General features: G+C 32.5%; 2 protein-coding genes across 2 annotated transcripts in view; one reads left to right on the forward strand and one right to left on the reverse strand.

The window, feature by feature from the left end:
• The window catches only part of LOC143230399 (putative peptidase C1-like protein F26E4.3), a 44,464-nt gene extending 41,243 nt beyond the window's left edge, over nucleotides 1-3,221 (forward strand). Inside the window, exon 12 of the mRNA XM_076463901.1 lies at nucleotides 1,756-3,221. Within this exon, the coding sequence (XP_076320016.1) occupies nucleotides 1,756-1,902 (147 nt within the window). The 3' untranslated portion in view covers nucleotides 1,903-3,221. The remainder of the gene's footprint in view (nucleotides 1-1,755) is intronic.
• Nucleotides 3,222-9,683: 6,462 nt separating this feature from the next.
• On the reverse strand, nucleotides 9,684-20,446 carry LOC143230400 (ethylmalonyl-CoA decarboxylase-like). The gene is given in 3 exon segments (XM_076463903.1): nucleotides 9,684-18,173; nucleotides 18,176-18,514; nucleotides 20,256-20,446. Coding segments are annotated over 3 exon segments (777 nt in total). The 5' UTR covers nucleotides 20,359-20,446; the 3' UTR covers nucleotides 9,684-17,838.
• Between the last annotated feature and the right edge of the window lie 5,164 nt (nucleotides 20,447-25,610).

Genomic DNA, 25,610 nt, shown 5'->3' on the forward strand with positions numbered 1-25,610 from the left:
TTTAATTGTTCAGATAGTTTAGTGTACACAAGAGTGTTTTATTAAGAGAAACAGTCAGAGTGAAAATTCTTCAATTCCTCAACGTAAAGCCGTGGGGTGAAACATTGATGAATTAAATAATTTGCACTAAATACTGGCTATTTCTCTTAATAAAATACATGTTATTGTTGTTTGATAACGTTACATTATTTATCATGCTTTGTTACTCTGTTTCAATCTAATCACTGTTGAAGTATTGAAGTCCAGCAGCCGCTGGGTAAGTCACTTAACTGCAATCCTCCCCTTCCCTGCATGCTCATTTGCAGCAGTCTGATTCTTCATAGAAGTATTAGACCTACTTTAACTCTGGTTACAATGATCTTCTACTTGTCTAGATTCATTAATATTCAAATAATTACAATATCGACATATTTTTAATTTAATGTTGTGACTATACTTACGTTGTATCTCATAAATATTTAAATAAAGATATCTGATTTGGATTGTTTATTTATCTAATACTTTTACAGTTACAGGAAGTTCGAGACAACTTTGGCTACAGAAATAAATAACTAAAACTAAAAATATATTTACAGCCATATTACGTATATTTTTCTATAATGACATTATTATTATGTCTACATTTATAGCCCTTCGAGGAGTGATTCACGGCAACAGAAGCAACTCAAATGGAGTTTGAATGTTGTTATGGCTACAGAAATAACATAGAGGAGCGCAGTTACTCTCCTAAGAGAAACTAGATAAATTATAAGACTGCAGTCTTGTGTGGGTGAATCATGGTATACCTTGTGGGTTGATATTTAATCGTATTAAACTTTTTTACTAGGAGATATATCTAAGCTGTAGTTCTTAAATTGTATGATGATAGAGGCCCATAGTTCTGTTGTTTGTTAGAGCTAGATGAAGTAATGTTAGCGTACCGAACTGCGCATAGAACATACGTTTCCACAATACCTCAGTCGGTAATTTTTAATTACAGAAGTTCAAGTGTTGATGGTGGATGTTGTTGACTAGCTGTATTCTACCACAAAGGCAACTAGCACAAATAACTATTGTGTAGTTTTAAGCAAATATCCAAAACAAACAGCTACCTACTTACGATAGTGTTTCACCTTATTCAGATTAATTCAAATTTGAGAACGAGTACCAACTTTATTATTCAATATAAAATATATGTTATGATGCTTGCAACTTAAGAGGGTATCTCAGTATTAGATATGTTATTATTATTCCTGTCAATCATTCGTCAATATGAAACACAGTGTAAATAATTACCAGTCCAATCTAAAGTGTGGCCACGTTCATGTTCTTGTTTTTTAAAACTTTCGGTACTGTTGAAAATATCGTTTGTTTATTTGGTTTGGTTTGAATTTCGCGCAAAGCTACACGAGAACTATCTGCACCAGCCGTCCCTCATTTAGCAATGTAGGACTAGAGGGAAGGCAGCTAGTCATCACCACCCACCGCCAACGCTTGGGCTACTCTTTTACCAACGACCATCACATTATAATGCCGCCACGCTCAGGTTACGAGGGCCGAAAACATTGCAAAAGTAAAACATCATTATAAAGTTTATCATTATTTTCAACAAACTTATCCACTTAAATAGTGGTCCAATATACATAATTACTAATCCTGTTTTTTTCTTTTTTGTCCGTAAACTGTTGAAGTAAAATGCTTACGCTAGATAGCAATATTTTCTTTTCTATGTAAAAAAATTATATGACCATTTCTGTATTTTCTGTTTTGTATTAGCTTTGTGTCAACTCCTGGGGACAAGACTGGGGTGAGGATGGTTACTTTCGCATTGTTAGAGGTCAAAATGAGTGCGACATAGAATCCTTCATTGTTGGAGTGTGGGCGAAAAGAAATCACTTGAAACGATTTAAGTACCTTCCTTAATTTAAACTTGGCTGATGTGACAATTTCAAGAAGTTGTTGCTGCTTCGAAAGCTTTTTTAATTAAATCATTATTTAGTTTTGAGGGAACGCATTCGTGTGGATGCATTACAACTAGAAGGTGCAAAAAATATTAAACTTTTGTTAAGTCCTGGTATACAACAGTGGTTCCCAACCACGAGTACGTGATAACTTATGAAAACATTAGAAAAATTACAATAATATCGAACAGTACCGGTGATTTATCGACGTATTTCACGAGCCAGCGCTCCAGATTAATATATTAACTTATCTTTAAATCATTTGTTTCTATTCAACCTTTTTACTAATTTGAAATAGTTTTTGTATTTCCTTTTTAACAAATTATATCTGTCAGACGTATGCCGCTAACTCAAAGTTCTAATGAGGGTATGCAGCAGAAACCCCTCTCCCAAAGAAAATAAGGTTGGGAACCACTAATACGGAATAACTATATAAAAATATACCTTTTTTGTCAAAGCAGTTTAAGAAAAACTCGTTTTAAATTTATAATTTATGCAAGTTTGCTAGTTTAATGGATAACAATTCTTTGTGTTTATAGATTAGTGAGGTTGAGCCAAAAGTTTACGATTTGTTTCCAGTATATGAACTAATTGAAACTTGTACAAGTGTTGTCTTACATCTTCCAAAGCTCAACACCATAATAACAATAACAACATTACGGTCGAAAATAGCATTAACAGTGAAGATTCCTAACCGATGAAAGAATTTATTCTAATCACTGTGAAATAGTACGGGCAATATAATGGCTGTGCTAAGTAATATATATATATCAAATTTGATCAATGTAGGTAGCTTGTTTAGTTCTGGAGTTGATTAATCTTACAATGTATTACAAAATCAGATTAAAAAAATAAAATGAAATGATTTTAGAATTTTCTTGTTACTTTGTTTAGATGATTTATTTTTATCACTTGTAACGTCACTTGCAGTTATTTTTGTACTATTATGTTTTTAAAGTGAAAGTAAAATTCTTAGGCAATTAAGTTTTTGAAGTTTAATATACAAGTTTTAAGTAATTAAGGTAATTAGTATCCTCGTAAAAACATTCAAACTGTTATTATGATGTCTTTATATAGTATTAATTTGAGCTTTGGTGTAAAATACAATCAACTTGTACAAATTTATCAACAATGTCACTGCCAATTTTTTAATGTATGAAAAATGTTTTCAAAATATAATTGCCTTTTTCTCTTAACTATACTTATCACAAAAATAAGTAAACTGTGATTTGTTTCATTTGAATGTATGAACTGTTGACGTAATAAAAGTCTTGAAATTAATTTTGTTCTATACAGTCACAAGCTTATAGTATTGTTATATACCTGCTTTATGATGATTACTAGGCAAAACCCAAAATTTACACAAACTTTCCTTTATTATTTGTTATTTAGATATTTTTTTTTCTTTTAGCAAGCATTTTAACTCTATTAGACATATATAAAACTGAAAAAAATTAACACGGTATTAATGGTATTTCAAATACCTTAGAGCAAGGATTCAACTTTAATATGTGATCCTTAGACATTTTCTGGACCCATGCTCATCTTCTAATATATATTAGTTTGTGTTGAATTTAGCATAAAGCTACACCAGAGATATCTACGCTAGCCGTCCATACTTTTGCAGTGAAAGACTAAAGGAAATACAACTAGTCATCACCACCCACCGCCAACTCTTGGTTTACTCTTTTACCAATGAATAGTGGTATTGACCATCCAATTATAACGCCATCATGGCTGAAAAGGCGAACATGTTTGGTGTGACAAAGATTTGAAACAGCAATACTCAGTTGAGCGCTCTAACCACCTGGTAATGCAAGGTCGAATATATTTTGATAAAGTCCAGTAGCTCTCCTATACTTCGTATTTCTCTTTCTCCAAAAACATTTTGTGATAAATATTTCATACATATCCTTAATATAAAATAAGATTATTTCATGTTTGTCTTTTTCTGCGATCCCAACCACATTTTGGGAGCCTATGGTATCTATATCAGTGACACAATCTTCATTGGTGGTTTAAAAACGTGAATATAACTTACATAGTTCATTTGGTCTAGGCGTAATAGTGATTAACATGCCAGACTGTGAATTCAAAAGACCCTACCTCGCATCCCGTTGTCACAAAATCTCTTTTTTCTATTTTGGGGTCATGGATAAGTTATAAGAGTAATGGTTAAATCATACAATTCGAGGAGAGTAGTTTGACTGTTGGTGGAGGATGCTGTTGGCAGCTGCTTTCCTTCTATGCTATCAGTTCACAATTAGGGATGACTAACGCAACTTTGAGCGAATATGCCAAAAAAATAAAACAATTCACTGATTAATCTAACCATATTGAACTGGTATGCTTGAATTTGTTGTTCTAAATACAGTTATACTTTCAATGTACTGATTTTAAAAGTGTCAATTTTTGTTCTTGTTCTCATTAAGCGCTATTGTCTATGAATCAATGCAGACTTTGTTAAATTTGTTACATGCTTTGTTTCAGCAAAATTATACTTATATCTGCCAGCATATTTTTTCTATCTTTTCGTAAAACTAATATATGACACACAGTATCTAAAATTGAGATTTAACTGAGATAGCAAGTTATCGATGATACTATTCACATGTTTAAGTTTTTAAAACAGGATCTTTCAATGTGAACACCAGTTTAATGCGCACGTGTTCTAATAAGTAAGATACCATTTGGGTTCAATGATTTTGAATTACTAATTAAACTAAAGACGACTGTCCAGCAGCACCCGGCTCTTCAATTAAAACTGAATAATAGCTGAATATGCAGAGCGTTTTCCCTTAGTTAATTTTATGGACATGTGTAACAAACCTAACGTTTACAAAAAGACTCTACGTAGTAATATTTATAAAATTAAATATTTAAATAATTTTATTTCGACCTAGATAATGTTTTGTACTTGCCCGTAGAAAGGGATAATTTATTGGACGATATTTCATTTCGATTACAATGTCTTGATTAAATGGTTTACTTTTACCGCCGGCTTGATCATATCAAAATTACGATCGTTTGTAAATTAATTTCCTTAACTCTCTAAAAATTACATAAAAATCCTATCTAAGCATTAAAAATTTATATATGTATCTGTGTTGTCTTCTAGCAAAGCCACTTCAAGATATTTGCTGAGCCCACCGAGGGGACTCGAACCTCTGATTTTAGCGTTGTAAATCCGTAGACTTATCGCTGTACTTGCAAAGGTCTTGAAAATATATGAAAACAAGACCAAATCTATTATGTACACGCCATTTCTGTATACAGCCTGACCTATAGTGAATAACAATATCTGAAAAAAGTCCCTAATTTTCATTTTAACAAAAACACTTATAAAACAAAGATACTGATTTAGGTTTAACCGTAAACTAGCATGGTTTTGTAAATAAAGAATGACAATTTTTTTTAAAGGACTAATTTTAAAGGAAGAGTACAAGATTGACCCTGACAGATTGAAATACGAGTTAAATGGAAATGGTTGTCACATATCGGATGTTCTAAAAATACACATTAAATATTGAAGATGTGCATGTTTCACATTATTAAAAAATAAAAAGATGAGTTTAAGCTACACACCATGGTAGCTTACAAAATGTATAATGAAGAAAATTAGATATTAAAAGTATAAATTCACTACTCACATAGAAGAGTTACATATCAAGAGAGCTCTTTAGAAATAATATTAAAAATAAAGAAAGATTAGCTGAAAATGTTAAAATTAACAAAAATGATGTCTTTAAATATATGAAAGGTACGCACATAACGTTAAAATAGGAACTGGGCTTTTGAGAGATGTTAAAAATTGTTATTCCGTGAGATTATGGGATTGTATAAAGCTATTTGTTTCGTTTCTTTCAGTTTTCACTGGAAGTTGATGATAAATAAAATAGATAAACTTGCACTTAATATTAACCCTGAAAATATTGAAGAAAAATTGTGAAGCTTAAAGAGTGTTAAGACTCTCGAGCCAGATAATTTTTTTCAATGGGCACTTAAAGAAGTTAGTGAATACGTAAGTACCTTAATTTTGTTTTAAGTCTATGAATAGAGTGTGTTTTTTCTTATAGTTAAGCCACATCAGGCTATCTGCTGAGTTTATTGAGGGGAATCGAACCCCTTTGAATAGAAAGCAATATGGCAGAAGACTATAAGCTGGCTTATGTGACATTTATTATTAAACTGTAATTATAGGCGAATTAATGTTCTTTCATGATGACAAGAGTTTTGGAGAGATTGACTATAGATGCATTGCAAAGACACTACAAAGTCAACAATATAGTTGAACAACTAGCATGGTTTCACACATGAAAAATATTGTCTCACAAATGTTTATACCTTCTGTGAATATATCATTGCTCATAGCGATGAAGATAAATGTGTTGATTAGTTTACTTGGATTTCTAGAAGGCTCTGGACAAAGTGTTACACAAAAGACCAGTAAAGAAAGTAAGTTCTGTGAATGTAAAGGATAAATTAGCTCAATCAAGGGTTAGTTGCATATGCATAAGTAAAGAGTAAACACAATTCAGTCAAACTGGATCAGAGTTGCAAGTGAGATACCTTTGGCGTCTGTACTAGTTTTGAACGTAGTTGGCTCTATAGAGGATGCTGTTGCTTTACAAAGGGATTGGATTATTTGGTAAATTGAGCAAGTAAATGGCAGATGGAATTTATGTACAAGTGGGACACTTTAATTTAAACTATAATTACCACTTTGATAGGAATTAACTCAGTATTTTTATGGAAGAAATTGTTCTTGGTGTTTTGAATTATTAGATTCTTAAACCTTCTAGTAATAAACGAAATGAGATTTTGGGTTGTATCTGCAACAATACTGAACACAAGTTAAAGATGGTTATCATTTCTTTGTAAACGTTCCTGATTAGGCCTCATATGGAGTAATGTGTTCTGTTTGGCTGAATCTTGCACAAAGCTACATAAGAGCTATCTGCACTAGTCGACCTTAATTATGAACTCTTGTCAAATATAACAGTGACACAACTTTTTTTTTTCCGGTGGTGGTGGGGGAGCAATGGGTTGTAAACTGTGGAATCTCAGTTTTTCAGTCTTGCATACTAACCACAGGGCTGAACTCAGTCCGTTGTGTTCAATCTGGACTCCTTACCTTAAAAATTACACTGAGTCATAAAAAGGAATTCAGTTGGCTACTAGGATGACTTTTAGGATAGAGGGCTATCATATGAGTACAGATTAACGTACTTAAAATTATTTTATCTTGAAAAAATGAAGGTTATACGGTATCTCACTGTATGTTTAAAATTTTAAAAAAGTATATATGAATTGACATATAATTTCATATCTCATGCAGTAACAAACCCAGATATGAAACTTTTGGTGGGTCTGAGATTACAACAGACTAGAAGAAACTATACAAACCGATGAAGAGGTTAAATAATGCTAAAAAATATCCTAAGTATATCGCTTATGGACACAAAACCATTTGCTGATTAATCGATTAGATTCAACTAATAAATTATTCCCATGTTATACTTCGATAATTGGAATAATCAAAAAGGTAATGATCAGATACACTAATTTCAATTAGTTTATTATCGTTGGGACATTAATTAATTTGAACATAATTTTGGTTACTAATTTGTATATAATACTAATTGATGCAATCGCTATTCATAAGCTTGGTTTGTTTTGAATTTCGCGCAAAGCTACACGAGGGCTATCTGCGCTAGCCGTCCCTAATTTAGGGGTGCAAGACTGGACGGAAGGCATTATAAAGTGACGATCAATCGTTGGTGAAAGAGTAGCCCAAGTTGGCGGTGGGTGGTGATGAGTGGCTGCCTTCTCCCTAGTCTTACACTGCTAAGTTAGAAAAGGCTAGCCTCGTGAAGATCTGTGCGAAATTCAAACAAATTATATTATTTGATAAATATAATTATACTTCATATAAATATATTTTGAAATTGAAACAATTGTACTGCATCTAATTGCATCACAATGTTTCAAGTTTGGACAAGTTTCAGCTATGATGTCATGTTTCAGTTTGTTCGAGATTTAGCCGCTAATCCAGATCTGGCTTTTAAAAGACAGTTAGCATCACTACCCAGGGTTGACCGATGCTTCATACAAAAATTACCGGGCTATCTTGCATCTCCAATGACGCATGCGATCTTGAGATGGTGCCATATCTACCAGCAACCAGTGGTGCCACTGTAGTAGTAAACTGAGGTTGTATTAACACTTTCACTGCAAGAACTTCCCATAAGCTAAATAAAATCGTCTGGCGTCAGACGGAATAAAATATTAAAAGGCCCAATACGCAATAAACGTGTTATAATAAGATATGTGTATTCTGATTCAATTTTATAGTCTTAGAAAAAAATATTAACATTCTAAACTTTCCTCGCAGAGCATAGTTTGAAACATCATGCTCTAGTTAGAAACCTTTAACAGTAAGGATAAAATGACTTTACAACTAAATTTCCAGAATACACCATTATAAGTTTAATATTTTTTAACTTTATAAAAGAGAAGAACTGTCAGAATTCAAACAACGAGTTACAGAAGGTGAAATTAATCTGTTATTTGGTCATTATGAGTCAAACTGGATATAGCGATCTTGTTCATGGCTTACCCATCAGCTTAGGGTTTAAAAAACTATTTACTGAAACTAAAAAAAAATCAAAGACAATTTAATTTAATGCAAGGTTTATTAATTACTAATATCTAGTTGCCGGAGAAAAGCACTTCAATGATGCATGTATTTTATGTAATTTTGACAAGCTTGAAATTACAAAACAATAGAATATCAAATATAGCCATCAGTAAGAATGACACATTGAGCACATAGTCTTTGATCACACATACAAAAAACTTTTTGAAGTTATATAATAAGAAAAAAAGTGGTATCCTTAATGTTAGCCCCCCCCCACTAGTACAGCAGTAAGTCTATGGATTTACAACGCTAAAATCAGGGGTTCGATTCCCCTCGGTGGGTTCAGCAGATAGCCCGATGTGGCTTTGCTATAAGAAAACACCTCAATGTTAAGTTTTGTAAATGTTTGATTGTTTAAAATTTCGCGCAAAGCTACTTGAGGGCTATCTGTGCTAGTCGTCCTTAATTTAGCCGTCTAAGACCTGAGGGAAGGCAGCTATTCATCACCACCCACAGCCAACTCTTGGGCTGACTTTTACCAAGGAATAGTGGGATTGACCATCACATTATAATGTCACCACAGCTGAAAGGGCAAGGACGTTTGGTGCGATGGGGATTCGAAGCCGCGACCCTCAGATTACGATTCGAATGCCTTAATCCACCTGGCCATGCTGGGCCTAAGTTTTGTAAAAATTATGCAGCAGTGTTGTTTTTTTTACTTCAAAAAAAACCCAAACAAAACAAGAACAAAACATCATCAGGGTTGTTTAAAGTATGTGCCAAACTGATAAATAATTTATGCATACTTAAAACTATGAACATAGTGCAGGAGTGACATTCAACATGCTAATGTGTACATGATCAAGTGTTCATTTTACCCTACATTGCAAATTTAACGAACATTTGTTGTAGAGGAGAGTAAGTACTATACATAATCTGTAGGGATACTTAAAAACATTGTAAATATGCATTCTGGAGGTTCTTGTGGTTATGCAACAAAATGGAAACTATATGATGGACAAAAGTATTTGAATACTTCAATTACACTCTGGTTTGTGAGAATCTGAATGATTGAGATCAGCATTTCACACACACATATCTTCAGTACAACATATTTATACATATTATATTACAAAGAGCCTCCTACATTTTTTGTAGATATATGTAGCAAACTTGGAATTATAGTCATCACATCTTTTCCAGTATGGGATCAGTCCAATGAGCCAACCCCATGCAAATTCACTAAAAAAATAACTTGTGTGTGATTATTTGCTTTGGTTTACAGTGCAACACCTTTGAAATCATGCTTTTGTTTTGACATTGAATATTCATAGTTAGATCATCACAAGAATATGATGTATCAATTACTAAGTTAAGTTTTAGTTTTATAGAAAAGTAGATTGCTTTGACCAGAAGTTAATGATATCTGTAACAAATTCATTACTCATTTTTTTAAAAATCTAATTATATATTTTAAGTGAAAAATATATATACTATCTGTTAATTTGAATTATAACTATTCCCTCTCATGAGTTGCAAATATTTTATATAGGTTGGAAAGATATAAAAGACAGAACAATATATCCTATTTATACCAGTTAATCTAGTGGATTAATCCATAGGCATTGCTAACTACTAAAAAAATATTTGGGATGGAGCAGGTGCTATTCAAAATAACTAAAACGTAATTGCTTTGTATATTATAGTTAACATAAGAAAGATCTAAAGAACTGAAAACTATATCCAACCACATTGTGGTGTCCCAAGATTAACCAATTAACTTCATTTGCCAAAAAACAGGTATAGAAATGCACATTTTTCATTAAATATAACTGCTCTGCATAAGTTCATACCAGTTCAGTACCCATACATTATAAACAAGTGCACATTTTGGTTAACATTATGTTTACTATATTTTGTTATTCACTGCTGATGAAATAAATGCTAGTGCCAAAGTAGTATCTAGGTTCTTAGAGCACTAGGAATTTTTGATATGACAATCACATATTCATGCACAAAAGAAATATACTTATTATATACTGAACATTTTGATTTATTTAAGTTAATTTTTTTTAGAAGTTACCCAGGTTGGTTGCATTTTAAAGAGAAAACTGGAACATATTTCATGAGAAGACATTAAGTATCTTTTAGACATTACAATACAAACTTTAATTAGCTTCATAAGCATTAAAAATTCCAAAACATTTCTTTGTATTTCTAACAATGTATTATACAAGCTTCATTTGCATTTTTGCCCAGTTATTTCCTGTTGTATGTGAAATGTTACTTCTGACATAAAAATTATGTATTTTATTTGTACACAATTAAATATATAGTGGAGAAATATATAAGTACATATCTCCTCTGATGGGCACAGTATCATTTAAAACTTTACAAATATGCCAGCACTGTAGTATCATATGTTTGTATTTATAAGAATCAATTTCAAATACGTCTTAGCAGTCTTTCATAAAATAATGAAAATGTGAAATAAATTATTAAACAGAAAATATTCTTGTTTAAATACTCTTAGACTCCAGTGTAGAACAACAAAGCTAGCAGTTCAGGATGAAATATAAAGTTGTGGACATTAAAAATACAAAAACACTTTGTTCAAACACTTAACAGCTCTTGCACATATTAATGCTATGCTAATTTTTATTTCATATGCTTTAACACACACATACACATATATATACAAGTATGCATGTGGATTGGTAGATACAGTTTTAACCAACAAGAATGAAAGCATACCTTTTAAGTAATAAAGATAATTTAAATACTTTAAGTCTATACATGTTTAGAATACTTTAGTAAGGCATACATTCTCACACTTTAAAAAAGTAATGAACTGAACATCCTTCTCCCAAACTGTACACTTATGGCAACAACCTGAATAAATCTTCTTCAGCTTCTTCTGCAAAATACACAGTCATGTGTTATTATATTGCCTCACTTAATGTGTTGAGTTGTTCAAAATAAACTTGCTAGAGTAAACCACCTGCACACAAACATGAATCCATTAATCTAATTCTTTTTTAGAGAAAGTGATATGTTACACTTCCAATACTGTAACATCGAAATAAACAGTAAATAAAACCCTAATGCCAAATGTGATTATAATGATGACTCTGAAGGTTATGAACAAACTTGGTAAAGACCCACTTATATTTAAAAACTTTTCAAACATAGATATGCCATTAAATGTGTTTACATAAAAATATTAGTATGAAATTACCAACTGTATATTAGCCAATGGATTACACATTATGGGTATACAATTATTTAGTTATTTTCCAAAAAGTTCACATTAATATTTCTGTGGGTAATAAATTTCATCAGCTTATATAGATTCCAAATGTAATAATTTTCCAATACTGAAAATATATTTCCAATAAGTACTTCCACTTACAAGATTAGCTTTCAAAATTTTATACTGCTCTCTATATACAAACATTTTTATAATACATGCTACAAGCTTTCACACACCCCTACTGGTATCAAAGATTCCAACATTAACTTTTATGCAAATCATCATGCATCATTTCTCCACCAATAGATGAACACTATCACGTGACACATGTGACTCCCTATATACACAATTACAGAATAACCATTTTGAAGTACGGCACAAAATGTAAGCATGGAAGAATATGCAGAGGATGGTGGAAAGTGTGTAATGAGGGAAGAACCAATCATAAATACGTTTTCAGTACAGGAAAATTATAACATCCAATACGATAATTCCCTCTGACAGAATTAGGTAGTATCCCACACTAAAAAGGGTGAGGAACCAGTGCAAGGGAAGAACAGGCATACCTCCCAAAAACATCCAAATAAAATTGCCATAGATGAGAAAAACATTAGATGATACAAGGAGAGGAACTGCACCAATTCTGAACCAAGTATTTCTTTGCCATGAACAGAAATGAAAACATATGGAGAAAGAAGCACATTTGAGTGAGAGATGATAAATCAACAATGTGATCCCAATCAGTGAAATAACTCAATCCCGCAGAAGGAAAGTGGGAAAAGGAAAATGCATCCCAAGGTGTTGAAAGGCTATGCAAGGTGGACCATACTTGGTAAGTCAACTACATCCAAAAACCTCCTTGCTGGGTAACAACATCCACAAGAGAATAGGATGAGGATCATAGGTCTTTATTTCAAGCCCTAAAACTGAGGATCTGAGAAAAAGACCAACATCAGGGCATAACACAAAAGTGGCATTGAGCCAGGGATCCAGGAATGTGTGAACTGGTATTTGATGGAAATGTCTTTGTTCACCAACAGCCTGGAATTGAATTCCATTACTTTCCTCTCTCTTTGTATAGCATAAAAAAGGGAAATAAACAATACTCAAGGATATAAGCTCATTTCTTGAATAGCAGCAGTCTTGAAAGTCCATCATTTGCAAACAACTTTTGCAACCATGAGATTCGTCTGAAACATTCAAAGAACAATGATATTATCATCTCAAGAGAATGAGAGAATGTCCCAGACAGAAAATGGAAACAACCCATGTATACCCTCCACTGCTCACAACTTTGACTGGTTCATTCAATATCCAAAACCAGTCTGTGGGGTACCAACATCCATGCAAGTGTAGAATGAAAGCACCCAATCAAAGGAGTAAACTGCACTGAGATGTTTCATCTTGTTGTATTTGTCATTAAACCCAGAAGGACACCACCAACCCATTTACAGCTCAATGGTTCTTAGTTATCTATGTGAAACCCATCCAAGAGATACATCTATTATTAACTACTCCAGTGGTTTGGAATTGGTAAGTGGTAAAGACTCCCATACTTCACTCCATACTCCACTAGAAGCAGATGAAGTGAAAATGCATTGGAGAGTCTGGAGGGACTGCTACACCCAAGACAGTACAATGGGTGACCCTGTAACCTTGATTTATTTAATCAAGACATGGTAGCAATGGGCAGCTATCCCCTTCAGTTTTACCCATACAGTCCAATAGTGGTAACATCCAGAACAGGCATATTTATGATGCAAGGTATCTACAGATTATTCAACTCAGAGAGGCAAGCATGGGGAGTCAAGAACAGAGTGCATGCATCAACATGGCATACAATGCAGATTTGTATAGAACATAGCTATGCACCACTTGCTACAGAGTGGGATTCAAAGCAAGAGCCCCTGTAAGAAAAAAAAAAGCATTAATAAAGACTTACCTAAGGCCACAGCCACAACAAAGTATAAAAACAGGTGGTAGGCAGAACCCCAATTATGCAGAAACCACAACATGATGGAGATTATGGGAGATGAACATCTGGGAAGTGGTCCATATGCCAACTGTAAAATCTTTTTCAAAGACTGACCAAGATAAAAAGCCAGGGAAAGGGTGACATGGTAGATTTGATAAAAGGTAATAAAGAATAAAGTATCTTGGGAAGGGGACAAAGAGGAATAGGCCAACTGGACTGAACAAGAAACCCATTTGGTACAGGTAAAGGGAGATGATCCCAGGAGGAAGAGGGTTGCCAAAGGATAAATAATTGAAAACAGGAATCCTGAAGAAAGCCATAAAAGAAAAGAAAGAAAACTTTCATCAATGATGATATTTAAAAGAAAAACCTTGCCAAAAGAAAATTGGCCAAGTGGTGTTCTTGTTCGTGTCCATCCCAAGGGATGGATGAAGTTGTGGCTAGAGAAAGTGTGGGCTAAATATCCAAGTAGATTATTGAAAGCTTCAATCTTGCTTGTTTGGGATTCTTTTAGAGCACATAACACTGATGCAGTTAAGAAAAAAAAATTGCCCAAATGAACACTCAACTGGGTGTCATACTTGGTGGGCTAACAAGCCAATTACAAGCATTGGATGAATCTATCAATAAGTACTTCAAGTACTTTATGCATGAGGAGTGGAACAAATGGATGCAGATGATTGACTACAAAGTGACTCCTACTGGAAAAAGAAAGAGACCAAGCATTCCAATTGTGTGAGTGAGTGAGTGAAAAGCTCAAGAGACAGAGTTAAGACTGAAATTGCAATAAAAGCATTCGAGAAATGTGGCATAAGTAATACTCTTGATGGTAGAAAAGATGATATCCTGTTTGAGGAAAGTGGTGATTCAGGTGAGAGTAAACCTTCAGAATTTGATTTCAGTGACAGTGAATGCAAAGATGCACTAGATTTTGAAGGTTTTTACAATGAATGAATAATGTTTTTGTACTGAATATATGAAACAATCTTGTTTTATTTCCTTTTAAAACTGCTTTTAAAGACTTTGAAGGGGATTATGGCTAGTAAGCAATTTTTTTGTTTAAATGTTTAAAAGTATCAAACTCTAAGTCTAGAAACTGTAATAAAGTTATTTAACAAATGTGATGTGAGGAATTGCCTTAATGGCACCAAAGATGATACTGTTTGAGGACAAGTGAGAGTGAGTTTTCAGAACTTGTTTTCAGTGAATTCAGTGATGTAAAAGATTTTGAAAGTTTTCATAATGAATAAATAATGATTTGATGTAAATATATGAAGCAACCATATTTTATTTTATTATAGATGCTACTTTTTAAGTATTGTAAAGAATAATAAAAAATTATGCTAATGTTGAACAAATAAATAAATGATAACTGTGAAAACTATTTTTTCCCTCAAGATAGTCTTAAAAATAGGGGTGGGTCTTATACACCAGAAAATATGGTAATCAACCAGCCCACCGGAACAGTCTCAAGAAGAGAATAACAAGTAGGACAGGTTGACTCCAGTTCAAAATGGGTGAAAAAAAGCCAGTCATACATGAAGAAGTGAAAGTGCAATTCTAGGTCATGAAGATGTAAAACAAAGGTTCACACCACCTGACAAAAGATGTATGGTATCAAAGTCAGCCTGAAAGATAAGGTGCAAAATTGGTACACCTCCCAGCGATGGATAAATCAAAGATAAGGAAAAAATACTCCGAGATGAGAATATACAGATAAGTATTGGAAATGACCATTTTGATCATCCAAAGAACTAGAGCAAAAGCCCAACAAAAAAAAAAGGAAAGATTCCTTATTAAAAAGTGGGGTATGAACATACTAATTAAGATGGGAAAAGTTGATGACAAGCCTCCAGTCATCGATCTTCTTGGGAACCACAAACAGGCAGGAGTAAAATCTCTCCAAATGACATGGGACACATTTGAGGAGGTCTTGTATGACTTCAGAAAGATGCTGACAAAACAAGGGATTCAGAGGAAGAGAGAAAACAAACACAAGTGATAGAAGAAGTAAGATAAGAAACAATTAAATCTTCTGACAATACCCTGTTAATTCAAACATCAGTCTGCTCTGTGATAAGTAAAATTGGAGTGATCCGAAGACTGGGAGGGATGAGACATACCGATACCATCACCCAAGTGGAAGGTGAAATGCTCACCATGAACTCAAACATTAAGGGAGGAGAGGGTACAAATGTTCACAATCCTTATCAGTGTGGTTAGGATAAAAAAATGTCAGGAGGAAGAGGAGGGGCAACAGAAGGAGACAAAGGTTGTCCCATATAACACTCAATCTCCCTGCAAATAAATGCTGATAAATCCCCTAATGGGCCAACTGTACCTGTCACCTAGAGTATAACTTCATAAAACTGAAGAGGTAACATGAATTTTTTAATTCATGCTTGATATAGAACAAACAAGCAAAAGATTTGGGGGGAAAACAAAGATAAATAAATGCTTTCAAGTAAAAGAAAATTTTTTTTATGAAAAGAAATAAAGTAAATCAAAGAAAATGCATATTAAACTAAGGTACACAAGTTAAACCACTCTGTAGCAGAAATGAAACAAAAGAAAAGCATCTGAACTTGAGCACTGCCAAACAAAAAAGTTATGGTTCAACATTGGTGCATAGAGGAAGTCACATGCACCTTGTGATAGTAGTGCTCTTCACTTGGTGGAGAGATCATGCACGATGATATGCACAACACACATGTTGGAATCTTTAATTTCAATAAAGGTGTGTGGAAGGCTTGCAGCATACACTATGAAAAAGTTTGAAATATAGAGAGCAGCATAGAACAAGAAAAACTAATCTCATGAGAGGAGGGAAATATCATGTTAAAATTTAATGCTAGTGTCCCTGTGTGTAACTACACTGTATTAACATAAAATCACTATCATATTAATAAAAAAATCATTAAAAGCTGTGGTCTTAACACTTAAACAGCAGGAAAGTTGTAAGTAGCAACATCAACTGATGATGGCTGCTTTTTAAGAGTTAAGCTAATTATCAAAAATATATTTTATACACCAACTTTTATCATAATGCCTATTGCTAGAATCTTAAAAAAAAACAATATACTTGTCATATTCCATTTACCAAGAACATAATTACATATATATTTAATTTGTTATTCAACATCAAAGTTGCACATTCTATCATACGTGTTTGGAACCAATATACCTAGAAAGGCATCTTAGAAATCTAAACAAACATACCACATTAGATGCATAAATTGAGGATATCACATTTCAAGATTTCTAGTATATAGCAGTACTAGTTTCTTAACTGTTAAAAATTACTTGTATTGAAAGATCAGTTACATATTGATTTAAGAGCTATAAAGACTTAAGACTAAAGTGAAAACCATAATTTTTTTTCAAATTTAATATATATTTTTATTAACGAAAACATTTAATGTAGTATATGAATCTAGATGTTTTATATGTAAAAACCACATAGATTATATTAATCTATAGCAATCTATCAATAAAGAAAAAAAAAATCAAATGTAATGACATAACATATCAAGTAAGTACACTCTCTATGACTGTGATAAGCAGTAAATCATATCTCACTCAAGGTTCTTAGAAATGGGACAATAAAGTAAGTTTGCATATAAAAAATCTTTTAAGTAATAAATTAAAGCCAAAACTTAACAAGTCCAATGGCTTATCAAACTTATAATGTTTTTGTGAGCAACTTTCAACATTACGTTAAATACATTTATTTTGCAATTGTGTATGAAACTTTTAATTTACCTAATTCTCAAAATATTTCTATTTATGGTTGTTTTCTGTAAATATGAGTAATCCCTGATTCATGGTTTCACAGCTGGTCTTAATTCTTTTATGATAAATACACTACTAGTCTAGCATTACTAGTGAAAATAAGCAACAACTTAACTCGTGAATGCTAAATTACTAATAGTTAAGGTGTCAATTAATTTGAAATCTGTAGATGACACTCTACAGTTAAATTAAAAATACATAAATAAGACTTGTATTCAGGGTTATCCAAAGTGACTAGTCAACGATGCTTAATGTTCTCTTGAAGAGCTGCTTTATTAGCAGGACCCCCCCACACAGTTGAAAAAATTAACCTTTCTCTCTTTAGTGATTCTTCAAGTGGTAAACTCTGTGCATTAGCAACCACCATTTTTGTAGCTCTAACAACTTCAGTTGATCCAGCAGTATTCTTCAGCAACCAATTTAGAGCCTGACGATGTGGGTCATGACCAGTGTCCAGTATGGCTGAAGCCAAGCCAGTCTGCAAGCAATCTTGTGCTGATAGCTTTTCACAAGATACCAGAAGCTGTAGAGCCTTAGCTGGCCCCACTAGATGGACCAATCGGGTCCCACCCTCCAACCAGGTGTTACACCCATTTTAACTTGAACAAACTGAAGCTTTGCTTCTGAAGTCATTAGGCGAAAGTCACAAGAAAGAGTCAATTCAGCCCCACCACCCAGTGCTTTACCTTGTACTACAGCTACACTTATCATTGGTAATTTCTGAAGTCTGGACAGGGTATCATGTACAAAGATGGACATACGTAATCCTCCTTCAGGGTTATTAATCTTTCGTATTGTGTTGAGATCACCTCCTGAGCAGAAGAAGCTACCATTAGCACACAAGAGGACTCCTTTACCAGATTTCCATTCTTCCAGGTTACTAATTGCATCAGCTAACTGTACCATCATATGACCTGAAATAATAAACATTTAAACCTATTTCTTTTAAAGTTCTGTATGTTTAGCAAGGTACTGTAAGAGTACATGTAAGAGTACATTTGTATTCCTAGTGAAAACACATAAAGTCATCAACAGTTTGTATTGTAAGACTGTAAGCAAACCATAATACTGGGTTAACACTTAATACAAAATAATCTGTAGATATATTTTGTAAAGGATTTATCATTACACATTTATTTTAATAGCTACATTTGTTTCAATTTGATGCATGTGACACATAATGATAGATGTGTATTGCACAAGTCACACCTGTTCTTTAAGTATGTAGAAGATTCTTGAGAGAAAGGATCCACAATATTTGTTTTATGAGAACACTAGCATGCTTTTGAACATTGAACACTTTAGAATTTTACCTTAAACTATATAATCCAATGTATCAATAGACATAATATTGTTGGTTTACTACTGTCAGTATACTACAAACTTCGAAGGTTATAACTGTGATAAATGCTTATTAATCGGAAAACTACAGATACTTGACCAGGAATGTTTACAGATTTTGAACATTACAAACTGTTCAACTTCAGTGAATTAACTTTAAATGTCAGTACTTCTAAGACTAAATTAAATATCTTCATTGGTAAAAAGTTAGCAACATGAGGCCAACCAAGCTAGCTAGCTTAAGCAAGGTGTAGCAATATCAACTCAGAATTAGTTTGCTCATCATGGACCTGGATTATTAATTAAATATTCAGTTCTAGACCAGATATAAGACTGAGTATTATCTGCAAGTTTTTTTAAAACTATTCTATGTAAATGATTATTTGTGATAACTATTTGTAATAACCATTAATATAAATTGTAAGATTGCTTATACACTAAAATATATTTGTATTAACAGAGAAAATAGTGTGTATCAATCTTGTTGGCAAATATAAATTTGATATGTATCAAAACTAAATTACTTCCTAAATTAAAATTAAACTTCCAGGCTATTTGAAATCCTAATATGTAACATACTTAATAATATACTAAATTGAAGACTTATCCAAGATAAATTTAATATGTAACAGCATACAATAACCATATTACACACATCCCTTTGATAGCTTCAGATAATCTTTAAACAGATATAGAGAACATGAAATTTTGAGGTATGTATTGCAAAGCTTGTCTCTTTTGATTAGTGTTAGTTTAAGACAGCTAAGAACCTTATGTTGAGAGTTAGCCCACAGAAGCAATACTGTAAATTTCATTTTGTAATAATTGTGAAAATATAGTATTCCAATTTGCTTTCCTGCTTAACTGCAGTACAGTATAACAATAACTACAAATAAACATCACACCTATAAAAGATAAAATTTATTGTTCATGTAACACCAAACTACAAGTATGACACACACATTGAAAAAAAATTACAAATTATGTCACAATATGCTGAAGTCACTGCAGTGTATCTTGCACACTATATAACAAGAGAAAAAGAAATTGTTACATTTAATTTTATTCCTGATTAATCAAGTAAATGCAATATACAAATATATACTAGTTTAGTAAATATTAGTTCTTCAAATAATGTAGCAGAAAAAAAAAAAAGTTAAATAAGACAGTTACATGACTCAAGTTCATCTCAGACATGAGCCCCTTTGTAGATGTGGGACATGGTCATCTGCCTAACTAGTTTGTATGGTAATCTGCTACTGCTATTGATGAGAAGATAAACTTACATTATAATATCAAGAGTAATAAATATACCTGAGAGAGCATTTCTTCGATCTGGATTATTTAATGTTATTGTTGCTACTCCTGTGGATTCATCTTTAGTGAGATCAACCTGCCCACCAGTGTAGCCTGCCATTTCCTTCCGAACGTCCTCCAACAGCACTGCTCCTTCATGACAACACCTCCAGGTCTGTCCTGAGTAGCAAGAACATTGGGAAAAATAACTACACATCAAATATTATGTAACATTACCCCAAACAACAGTCTTTTTTTTCTCTTCCTCTACATATGCACAAGATAAAAATAACTTTGAAAAACCAAAGAATTTTCCAAAATCTCTGAAATAAAACTCCCAATACAAATCAAAATTATCTGATATTTTAAGTAACATTAATTTTAGGCTTTAAAATATGATTCTACAAACTAAAAAAAATTGTCCAATGTTAGCAGTGAAGAATGAATCTTTTTCCAAGTACAATATCAAAGCTACTAAAAACATTTTTTTAATTAAAAATAAATTTTTATTTTCCAGAATCAGATGAAAAATCACTTATGAAAGAATTTAAATCTTTCCTTTCACACTTACAAATTTTGCTCTCTATTGTCAGGTTAATGAACAGTATAAAGAACCATGCACCATTTTCTTAACACAAAATAAGAGGCATTTATCCCATCAGTAGTGCACATAATCTTGTCAACTTTAACAAGATTACCACTAACTCATCTTTTCTCAAAAGAAACTGAGTTAAGAGGCCTAATTACTGTTTTGTGTAATGATGTAATTATCTCCTTTTGCCATTTTAACAATATGTCTATAAATACATACTAAAATTCTGTTAGCTTTAACACTACAAATAGAGAACTGCTATGATGGTTTGAGTGACTTACCAACCATTATAGCCAAAGTCCTTCACTTCACTTATGGGTCATTCCATGTCAACTCACCTAAGGCTTCCTAGTTCATATGACAGATTTCCTTGAAAAAATTTAAGCAAAAACTTTATTTTGATTTACTCAGCCATGCAGTACATTTTTAGGATTCTGCATGGCTGAATATACTAAATCAAAATGAAGTTTTTGCTTGAATTTTTTAAAGAAAAATCTATAACATGAACTGGAAAAAGTACTTTTTCCTAGTTGAGTTGGCATAGAATGGCTCCTGTACTACTGTGAGGGTTCTCATCTATAATATGGAAATCAGTTAACACCGAAAGAGACCATTTTGTCCAAGTATTTAGTGCATCTTTAGTATTTTAATCTTTTTCTTTACTATTTACATTATTATTTATGCTATTATTTGCATATTTTCTGGTCAATTCTAGTATTTCCCATAATATGCTAAAGGTCAAGAATATTATTAATTTTCTCTTACACAAACCAGAAGAGAATACTTAAAATGCTTAGCCAACTAACAGTCTTCAATAAAAACCTTACCATCATCATCCTCTAAGTGTGTTACTCCTGGCTTAATATTTTACTTCCCATCCATTTACTTAAAAATCCTTACAGCTAGTTTTAACATTATCAACTAGTTGTTTCTCATGTGCTCTTTCAAATATGCTGTTTTTAACAAAATATCTCTCTCTCCTATAGTCCTGTACGTCCTTCCATATATCTGTCAATTTAAACTTCTATATGCTATTGTGTTCATTTTTCTCTTCTGTAAACCAATTACATTTGATCTTTCCTGTTATTCTTTATACTTTTTAGAAAAATGTGTATCTTGAACTAAAAGCAATTACATGAAAAATTCAAAATTATCCTACATCAAATACTACCTCATTGGTTCACTTTACTATTTTCAAATCTTCTTTAATGACCTGGAAATTGGCTTTCAGAATATTAAAACTAATTTTTATTTAAATTTCAGCATGTGTGAAAACATGCATTTTTCCTAATATATTCCTTCACAGTAACTCACGTAATAAAACCTTCACTTGTAATTAACAATAAATATAAAATGTCACCTTCTCTGACTGTAACATTTCTTAGTTATAAAAAACCATTCTGAATCACTGATAAACCTTTCTTCCACAATACTTGATTCATTAGAATTCCATCCAGTTTATAAAATTCAGGTCTCTTATCATTATTACATCAGTATTATAGATATTTATTACATTTATTTATTCACGATTAATATTACCTGTAAAAAATCAGTCCTGATTCCTCCAAAACAGATTTTCTGACTAAGTGCCATAAAACCATTTTTACTGTATTTAAACCTAAAAAAAGATTTTATATTTGTTAAACAGTAGCTAGTTATGGAAATTTTGGATATAAACAAATCAAGTGAGATTTATTACACAATATGTAATTGTATCAACAGGCTATACATTGAAAAAATTAATGGCATAACCTATTCATAGGAGTTTATTAGTAAAAAAAAAATATATGTCAAGTTAAAAACAACAGCAACAGATATTAAATGGTTGAGGAAGCTCATAAAGAGATACCATGATATTACTGGATTGGCAGGTTATCATATAGGGACATATCAAAACAAGGGTGAAAGTCAGTCAGTGCTCAATGGTGCAGAGTACTATAATTTATTTTTTTAAGGCAGTCCTCATACCAGGACTTATGTAAGCTGCTTTGCCATTTTTAATGTTTACTTTTTATTTTCTTTTTTAAACCAGGTACACTTCACCCAGTAGTAACTTTACTTTTGGGGAGGAATTTCACTAAACATAAAAATGCTTCAGTGAAATATGATCAACAATTTTGAAATTGTTAAGCCCTTAAATCCATAGGTTCAGATGACATTTTCAAAAAGACTTCAAGCAATAAGAATAAATGGCAGAAGTTTAAAATATGGAAAAGTCATACACAACTCCAGTTAAGGCAGCATTACTTTTCTTATAATGTTGTTATTTGGTCTATCCAAAATGTCCCATTTTATACTAATACCCTATTCAGAGATACTTCAGAAACCACTCAGCTGTAACCATTCTTTCAAAGTTGTAGCTTCTAACACATATCAGAGAAGAGTATTCCAATGAGGGTTGGTCATGCCTACATTTCTATATTTTATACTGTCCTGGATATTTACTGCTTGCATTTTCCTTTTTATGAAAACATTCTTTAGAGTTATAGATTCAAAATCTCAATCATGTTTAACCTCTTCAGTGAAAAATACCACATAATTTTACCATTTCCATATAATAATGCTTGCACACTTGGAATTATCCAGTTAGCTATTTTCTGACCTTATCCAAGAACTCAATACTTAAATAAGACCAAAGCTGAATACATTTGAAATTAGATCTAACCAGCATTTTACACATTGAAATGATAACTTTAACTTGTATTCATGATTTCTATGAACATAAAATCCTGTTTTCCTTTTAATTTGTGAGAGTTACATACCAAGATTTATTTTTCCCTTATCAACTTATCCTAGCTTTCTTTGAATCTACATGAATGATTACTATCGTTATAACCAAGTTACATAGCCTTGATTTTATAATAATTAAAAAGCATCTGTCAGATGTTAGCTCAGCTTATCACAGTCTAAATTTCTAATAAATTACAGCAACTTCAGTTAATTTTGAAATAACAATTAAATTTAATATCTATGAAAGATTTAGTGCTTTACCAACATACTGGTTATTTCATTATCGATCTGGTTATTGAAAATGAGAACTAGCAAACAACCTAACAGCAGCAACAAACTTTGAGATAAAACTATGAGGCCTTAGTTAAACTCATACGAGATATTACCCACTGCAACTGCGACTCACAGTGTGGTATTGGTAACGCGTTTACATTATGATTTTTTTTTCTAGCAATAGTCTTCTGCTAGTCCTACAATCAATCCATTTAAAGAGCTAATATATAAATTCTAGTTCTAACCTAATATTAATAGCGGCTGCAATAGTCCTAACAACTTGCCAACAGCTTTCTAAAAGACAAAGTACAACAAATCTATTGTATTAGCCATATTTAAATTAAACTAACAGTGGAAATTTTATACATTTTACTATTCTCTAAACATTGTAATAACCTACAAGCACTGACATTAAATATGGCGATAAACTTATACGAGATATTACCCACTGCAACTGCGACTCACAGTGTGGTATTGGTAACGCGTAAATATTTGATTTGGCGTTTACAGTTCAGGACTTTTGTTTCATATAACAACGTTAGCAGATCTTTTATCAAGTTTACCCTAACCTAGAGTGAAGTACACATACACTAATAGTAACATCCCTATCTTATAACAGAAAAATTAATAAGAAGTTTTTATACCATTTATATATCTAATAATTCTGCCGCTATGATTTACTTTATCACTCGATGATCAGTTTACACCTGTTCAAATCATATAGCTTATATTTTATAAAGTTAGGAGAAAACAACGTATTAACATATCGACTGCTTTGTTTGATAATGTAGGGCCTGGCATAGCCAGGTGGATAGGGCGATCGACTCGTAATCAGCGGGTCGCGGGTTTGAATCTCTGTCACACCAAACATGTTCCCCCTTCAAGACGTGGGGGCATTGTAATGTGATAGTCAATTCCACTATTTGTTGGTAAAAGAGTAGCCCAAGAATTGGCAGTGGGTGGTAATGACCAGCTGCCTTCCCTCTAGTATTACATTGCTAAATTAGAGACAACTAGCACAGATAGTCCTCGTGTAGCTTTGCGCAAAATTCGAAAAAAGCAAACAAAGCAAATTGAAAATGTAAAATAATAAAACTAAACAATTCTAAGCTATAATTCTTATGTGTGTTTTATAGGCTAATATATTAACATTTTGTTGGATTACTTTTCACTCACAAGCTACTTTTTACTACCTGACAGGTATTAACAACTCATAAGTACTATTAACAATCCAAATTTCCAATAATCTGATGAAAATTAACATATATAATTTCAATATATTATAAACAAACTATTGAAATTAATTTTATTACGATGATCAAATGTCTGGACGAAAAATGACCCCTCCCCTGAAAAACTCAAAACAATCAGTTTACCTTTTCTATAGGCCCGGCATGGCCAGGTTAAGGCGTTCGACTCGTAATCTGAGGGTCGCGGGTTTGAATCCCCGTCGCACCAAACATGTTTGCCCTTTTAGCCGTGGGGCGTTATAATGTGACGGGCAATCTCACTACTCGTTGGTAAAAGTGTAGGCCAAGAGTTGGCGGTGAGTAGTGATCACTAGCTACCTTTTTCTCTACAAAACAAACAAAACCTTTTTGATAAAAGTAACGTTTTATATCGACATTCTGAGATATATTTTTATTTCAGGTGTGTTTCTCGTTATCAAGAATATATGATCAATACTGGAAACTATTTTCAGCTAGATAGACCATCCGAAATAAAGTCAATCCTTGGTTATTGGTAGGTATCTTTCTTTGTGATTTCATTCACCTTCT

Source organism: Tachypleus tridentatus, chromosome 10, assembly GCF_004210375.1.
Source record: "Tachypleus tridentatus isolate NWPU-2018 chromosome 10, ASM421037v1, whole genome shotgun sequence".
Lineage (NCBI taxonomy): Eukaryota > Metazoa > Arthropoda > Merostomata > Xiphosura > Limulidae > Tachypleus > Tachypleus tridentatus.